The sequence below is a fragment of the Nicotiana sylvestris genome, chromosome 11 (assembly GCF_000393655.2).
Source record: "Nicotiana sylvestris chromosome 11, ASM39365v2, whole genome shotgun sequence".
Lineage (NCBI taxonomy): Eukaryota > Viridiplantae > Streptophyta > Magnoliopsida > Solanales > Solanaceae > Nicotiana > Nicotiana sylvestris.
In genome coordinates, this window is record NC_091067.1 from 78319992 (window position 1) to 78327837 (window position 7846).

The 7846-nt window shown below is 35.2% G+C and overlaps 1 protein-coding gene across 1 annotated transcript; it reads left to right on the forward strand.

Moving 5' to 3' along the window:
- The first annotated feature begins 218 nt into the window (after positions 1-218).
- On the forward strand, positions 219-3332 carry LOC104242679 (probable protein phosphatase 2C 63). The gene is made up of 4 exons (XM_009797753.2): positions 219-737; positions 1333-1706; positions 2198-2434; positions 2826-3332. The coding sequence occupies exons 1-4, from the start codon at positions 482-484 to the stop codon at positions 3075-3077; spliced, it is 1119 nt and encodes a 372-aa protein (XP_009796055.1). The 5' UTR covers positions 219-481; the 3' UTR covers positions 3078-3332.
- The last annotated feature ends 4514 nt before the right edge of the window (positions 3333-7846 follow it).

Below are 7846 nucleotides of genomic sequence, written 5' to 3' on the forward strand. Positions count from 1 at the left end.
GAATAACATTATAAATATTTTGGAGCTGTGTAAGATCTGCTTATGTGGACTATGGATAACTAAGAAATGGAACATGTTAGTCATGGTTAATGACTAGCAACTGACATGGCACAAAGAAAACGGATAAAAGCATTTGCCTTAGTATTTGTACGAGTAGTTTTCTACAAAGAAAAGAAACGCGTAAAGGGTAGGTTCTGATTTTTCCCGTGTCTTCATTTGTACGCGGTTTTTCCCCTTGACTCTCTCTATACTCTTTTATTAACTAATCGCTCGCTCTCTTCTTCCACTTTTTATTTTCTTCCTTTTTCTCTCTCTTTCTTTCCATATTCTTTCTCACACAATTCATCAAACACCTTTCAATCAACCCAAAAACACACAGTAAACGGAGAACGTAATCGCGGGTTTTAATTTAGCCCGATTGTAATTGATTTATCGACCTAACGCTGATTTGATTTAATTGATTGATTAACCGAAGAAAAAGATGATGAGATTATGTTATAGGCCATTGGAAAGGTGTTTAGGGAGGCGGAGCGGAGATGGGCTATTGTGGCATACGGAATTGAAGCCGCATGCCTCCGGCGACTTTTCAATGGCGGTGGTTCAGGCTAATTCCTCTCTAGAAGACCAAAGTCAAGTCCTTACTTCTCCTTCGGCTACCTATGTTGGTGTCTATGATGGCCATGGCGGCCCTGAAGCTTCCCGTTTCGTCAATAGACACCTCTTCCCTTATTTGCACAGTACGTTATTTAATATGCTCTATTTATTTTCTTTCTCTCTTTCCTCTGATTTTCATCTCTTGTGTGGGTTATTTTTCTATTTCTTCAATCTGGTGTTTCTGCTTCTTGTTAATTTGTGTGTATGATCTGGTCTAAAAGAAAAAAAGACAATTTTGATTATGTACTTTGTTTTAGGTCTTCAACAGTTGTGTCCATTTTAATTTTAATGTTTTCACTTCTTTTTCTGGTTGACAGCTCAAAGGTTGCTCTTCTACGTCTCTTTGTAAATAAATTAGAGAAAAAAGAAGGTTGCTCTTGTATATTAACATGAATCGTATGGTCTATCTCCAATCCTGCGATTGCATATTCTCGGGTTGAATAAAGCATCAACTAAACCCAGTATATATTACACAAGTATATAACTTGAAAATTTACTAAAATTTTACCAATATTAAATCTGAACCCATAATTTCTGAAGTACAATGAGTTTAATGCTAAATATCTTGAAGGTCCAACCCATCAAATTTAAATCTTAGATCTGCCTCTGCATGCTTAATAAATGAGTACTTTTCTTCTTTGCTATTAGTATAATTTCTTTGCTTTCAATTTGGTGTAGAATTCCAGAAAGAGCAAGGGCGTTTAACATCAGAGGTGATAAAGAGGGCATTTAATGCTACAGAAGAGGATTTTATTCGATTGGTGAAGCAATCATTGCCTTTAATGCCGAAGATTGCTTCAGTTGGGTCATGTTGTTTGGTGGGTGCTATTTCAGGTAGTGAATTATACGTAGCTAATTTAGGAGACTCTAGGGCAGTTCTTGGACGTAGAGGTTTTGATGGGGAGAAAAGTAAAGTGGTTGCAGAAAGGTTATCGACTGATCATAATGTTTCGTGTGAGAAGGTGCGGAAAGAGGTTGAATCACTTCATCCTGATGATTCATCTATAGTGGTATACTGTCGAGGAGTTTGGAGAGTTAAAGGCATAATTCAGGTGAGCTTACTTATTTGCTGCTTTAAAACCAATTCTATCTACTTGCTTGTTGAATGACCTAAGCATTTTTGTTTGAACTAGGTTGCTTTGAATAATGTCAAATCTGAATACTGCAAAGTCGCAATATTTGTTTCTTCTAGGTGCTTACTTATGTCTTTGTATCTGGTTATTGTACTTCTTTTCTATATCCTTGCTTTATGTGTTGCGTGGTTCATTTAAGTGAACTGCATTTTGGAGTTCTCTGGTTTTCCATGCTTTTCTTTTTTCTTTTTTTTTGAAAAGTAAAAGCACAACTTACAGGAGCTTGCTTCTGAGATTCCCATTTATCTTGGTTATGCACAACTCATAGCTGTAACCTCAAAATGTTGCATACTTTTAAAGGCCATGATTTTCAAGGAAAGATACTTACACATAGCACATTTTGTCTGTAGCCTCTAGAACTTTGTCATTATGAATGTGCGACAAAGATACTTACACATGGCACTTTGCAGGTCTCTAGATCTATTGGAGATGCCTATCTCAAGAAACCTGAGTTAAACAGGGATCCTGTCTTTCAACAATATGGAAATCCTGTTCCTTTGAAGCGGGCTGTACTGACAGCAGAACCTTCTATTGTTACAAGAAAACTTAGACCGCATGACTTATTTGTGATATTTGCTTCTGATGGCCTCTGGGAACACCTAAGCGATGAAGCAGCTGTGGAAATAGTCTTTAAAAACCCAAGAGCTGTAAGTTAACATTTCTTTCATTGTTGTTTTCTATGGACAAGATGTGGAAATAGTTTTTAGAAACCCATGTTTGCTTCATTTTTATTATTAGTGTCTAAGTAGCCATATATTTCATTTTGCATTTCGGCCAAGCTACTAGCTATATTGGGCTGTTAATACAGTCGGAACTCAAGTCTATTTAACCTGGGAGGGGATTGAAATGGCTTTGCTGACATTCTTGTTTAAGTCGTCTGAGCACATTTGAGATCAGCTACTCGATTAGATGTAGATATCTTTGTTAAGATATGGGAGTGATTCTTTATAAATTTGTTTATTTTGATCCAAGAAATGTAACATGGCACTTGAATTTTATACAATCATGAACTGATCTTTTGGTTTGGTGTCCTTGCAGGGAATAGCTAAGAGATTGGTGGGAGCAGCCCTTAAGGAGGCTGCTAAGAAGAGGGAGATGAGGTACAAGGACATAAAGAAGATAGAGAAGGGGATTAGGCGTCATTTCCACGATGACATAACAGTTATAGTGATCTATCTTGATCACCAGAAGAGCTCTTTCCACTCCAAAAGCACTGTTGGCTGTATCACTGCGCCTGTGGACATCTCGTCCTATCATTCAGATGGTGTTGCAGATGAACCAAGTGGTTAAGAGTTTCTTAAACAGCCAATATAGCCCCTCGGCGCAGTGTATAATGGATACAGTAGGATTGTAGTAGTGAAAAGGAAACGATACGTGGAAAGAATACAGGGTTGTACATAAAATCACAGTTTTGGGTGGCTGGTTGAATGCATTACCAGCAGAAGCTTTCAGTTTTAGGAGCTGACCAAACAGATTTTTTTGTTTTTTCTTCTCTTTTTTTCATAAGATCAATAGTGTAATGGAGGCCCATGATTTTGAGTTGAAGCAAGTTTTTCATTACTTTATAGTTATCCCAAAGTTTTCTGAAATCCGACATTTCCAGGTTCTCTGTGGAATGGTACTGAACTTAAATAAAAATGAAAAGCAGATCTTCTCTTCAGAAACGAAAAGGTTAATTAAAGACTTCCTCTGCAGTTTCAGTGCTGTGGTTTCTTCCTTTGGAATTTGCACCAATCTTTTGTTGTTCATTAGTATAGGTTTAGGTCTGTAACTTAAGAGTTACCTAATACTCCTATTTTGTAAAGAATAATCACCAGTAATTTTTTCTCTCGCCAATCACCAGTAATAAGTGGTTTCTAAAATATGTTCATCTAATAGAATAACCTTTTTCTCGATTCATTAAATATGAGAATTAGTATCCATTTAGGCTCTCTGCACTGTACATAAGCGGAGTTATTTTCCATTTCTAGATGCTCAAGGAGAAAGTACTATTATGCAGCATAAGAGGAACTGATTTCCATGATCATTTACCCCGGAATAGTTACAAAAGTTTCCTGCATTTTTATTACCATTTTTCGGTGAAAAAGACCATATAACTAAATTCAATATCTTTGCGGCACAATTCGGAAGAGCAGGAACTTTCAGCTGTTCTAATAATAGGGCGGATGTAGCATATACTCCACGGCTTCAATGAACCAATAACTTTTGACGAAGAGTAAAAATTTATATGTAAAAATCCATTAAAATTACAAAAATAGTAGATATGAACTAGGGCGACAAACATGCGGATCGGGTCGGGTCGGAGATGGACGGGTCAAACGAGTAATGAAAAACAGACAAATTATTCTACCCGACCCATATTTAATACGGATAAAAAATGGGTTAACTAGCGGATAATATGAGTAACAATATTATCCATGACTTCTTGAATATGATCAGTTTTGTGAGAATTCCTAGTCTCCAAACTTGAGGAATCCAAATTTGAGAATTTACAAATGTAAAAGTTAAACCCATTAGTTATCCATTGGTTATCCATTTTCTAAATGGATAATATGGTTCTTATATATATTTGACCAATTTTTATAAAGTTCATTATCCAATCCATTTTTTAGTGGATAATATGAGTGATTAACTGTTTTCTTTTAACCATTTTGCCACCACTAATTATGACCCATGCCTTTAAAAATATAATGGATTCAATACTAAAAGTTTTAAAAATTGAATCCAGAGGGCTTAAATCCTGGATCCGCTTCCGTTAATAAGACCCAAAGGTGCAAGAAAGTGCTATAGCGCCATCAATTATGTTGAACACATTGCAAATGGTTCTGCCAAATTATTTAATTATGTGCTCGGGGTTCCCTTTATACAGAAGCGGACCTAAGTTACGGGTTGAGGGGTCACGGGATCCCGTTAGCCTCAGCAAAAACTCTGTATATATCTATACATATAGAGACGGGACCCCTCAAATATTTTATTTGTGACCCCAAAAATTAGAAAGGGGAATGGTAGAGGTGATTGTTCGGGGCAGTTTTGTTTCATCCTTTGTTGGATGATGCGGGTTTGATACCCAACTTCAGTGTCTTCTCCTCCTTTCTGTTTTTGTTCTTTTTTCTTCCTATCTATTTTTGTTCTTTTTTCTCCCCATCTATTTTTGTTCTTTTTTCTCCTCCTTTCTATTTATATTTGATAGCAAACTACTTTATTTTTTATTTTTATCTTTTTTTGAATTCAATTATAGTTTACTACTAATACATAATAGTCAATTTAATTAATTTTATTCCTTTTCAAACCCCCCATCCCCCAATTTTAAAAGCCTCAAATAGCACAAATTGCAACATATCGCTCCCCTTAAATCCTATCTATTTTTGTTCCTTTTTCTCCTCCTGTCTATTTTTGTTCTTTTTTCTCCTCCTTTCTATTTATATTTGATAGCAAACTACTTTATTTTTTACTTTATCTTTTTTTGAATTCAATAATAGTTTACTACTAATATATAATAGTCAATTTAATTAACTTTATTCCTTTTCAAGTATCCCCCTTAAATTTAAAAGCCTCAAATTGCAAAGTATCGTTCCACAAATAGAAAAATACAAATCATTTGGGCACAAATCTTCTTCAACAACTACTTTGACACCGTCTCGACAATGACAACTAAGAGAGACTCTTCTTCATTTCTTTGACTATTAACATTCTCTTAATCTTAATTTCTTTAGTAAGTTTTTGATAATTTAAAGTTTGAGCGCCCTTTTGATCACTGCCCCCTTTTTTTAAATTAAAAAGCTAGAAATTTCAAAGTGTGAAACATGCATAATCAAACACCTTCCTATCCTATAACACCTATTTTGCGAAAAAAATTCTCTCTGTGTGTGGTGCTTTCTTTTTCTTTAGAACTTCTTGTTTATACTTGTATGATAAGTCATTAAAATCATTAAGTTTTCAAAGAGTTGCACGCCAGATTTTATCGCTAGTGATAAGCATACGATGGTGCCCCCGTTATGCTCAAATTCTAGGTCCGTCTCTGCCTTTATATCAACCTCATGTTAACATTAAGGGTTAATACTGCATACTGATCCTAGTTTATTCAAAAATTAGTTAATTTTTCCACGCTATATTAATACATTTATTGAATGTGGTTGCTCATCCTAGGATACTCAAATTGAAGAGAACAACCTCGACTTTAAGTGGATCTGGAAAAGTAACACCCTGAACAAACTAAAATACTTCATGTGGTTGCTCACCCTCAATAGACTCCCAACAGCCACTTTTCTAGCAAAACGTAATATCTGCGCATCTGACATCTGCACCATATGTGGAACTGAAAAGGAGGACATAAAACACATGCTCTTCTATTGCACCCACTCAAAAGAAATCTGGAGGCAATGTCACATAAAACACAATTACCCACCTTCGGATAATGAACTCTCTACTTTTTACTGGCTAAAGCATCAACTAAACTCGAACAAGCGCTATAATCAATACATCACTTGGCCTGTCTTCTTACCTTTCCTCCTATGGTACTTATGGACCACTAGAAATGAAAAGATATTTCACAAAAGCAGCCCATATCCTAAAATTAGCAAAGTAATCAATAGTAGCCAATAATTCCTTTTTCTAAGCAATTGGAGTCCTATCCGGACACCAAAAAGAACCATTCTCATTAAATGGCAACTACCTGACATAGGAACCTTCAAACTAAACATAGATGGATCTTGCTTAGGTAACCCAGGTAGGGGGGTATAGGAGGGATTTTTAGAGATAGCAATGGAAACTGGATACAAGGATTCAATATGGGATTTGCCTACGCTACGAATATCTAAATGGAAGCCATGTCCCTATTACAAGGCTTAAAACTAGTCATCCAAAAGAGACTAACCCCTTTAGTCATTGAAACGGACTGTGAGGAACTTATCAACCTGATAAACAATGATAATTGCCTTTATCAAAATATTATTGATGATTGTAGGTTCCTATTATTTGAGGCGGGCACGCCATCCTTGAAGCATGCATTCAGAGAAACTAATGGAGTAGCAGACACCTTAGCCAAGAATGGATGCAGCCTAGACTCTTTTGCTAATTTAATGTTGTATTATTATCCGCCTGTATTTGCTATTTCAGTTTTTGATAGAGATGAGATAGGCACTGCGTGGCCTAGACAAATCTCATGTTGTAATGACTACTAAGTTTTTGTGTTCTAAATAAATGTCTTTATTTACCAAAAAAAAAAAAATCCAGTTAAAAGCACAGTATACCTTTTTCTTTTTGTATGTGAGAGTTCTCGTGGAACAACCAATCAATGAAGTTTACTTTTATTTATAGAGAAAAGGAATAACGTATCAATGATGTTAATATTTCATTTTATAAAATTACAAAAATTAACGGAAGGCCTCTCCCTTTCCTTCTTGTTTAGATATTGTTCGCTTCCCTTCTTGTTTGAATGTTGTGCATAAGAATTTATTTGTGCGTTGCGATCAATAAAAAATCTAAGTATGACTAAATGATTAGTGTCATAAATTTTGTACGACGAAGTTTTACTAATCAAGCACCTTTTCATTATTCTGCCATATCTTCACGACTCTTGATTATCTCATACATAAAAGTTGTGACAAAAATAATCTATTAAAAAAATCAGCATTTGAGTGAAAAAATAGAAGAAATAAACAATAATGTAAAACAGAGGAAAGAAACGGTGGTGTTCCATTTGGAGAATGTAGATGTCCCCCGTTAATTATTTTTAGTTTAAGTTCTGATCATGTTGCAAGAACAATTCTTTTATTTTAAAAATTAAAAACATAAAAGAAAAGTGAAATCAAAAAAGAAAAAGAAGAGAACCCAAAAGGAAAAAGATTAGAAATCAAGAAATGGATATCCTCTGTGACAGAATCCAATTAAAAGGTAAAAAATAGCACGGGCTAGCCAGTTTTCGGACTGGTCATTCAGAAATAGCTAGCGTTTGCAAAGTCATTGAAAAATAGCCACAATTTTGCTGCAACACGGATAGTTCCAGTATAATATACTGGATATCAGTTCACTTGTGTATGAACTTCCAGCATATTATGCTG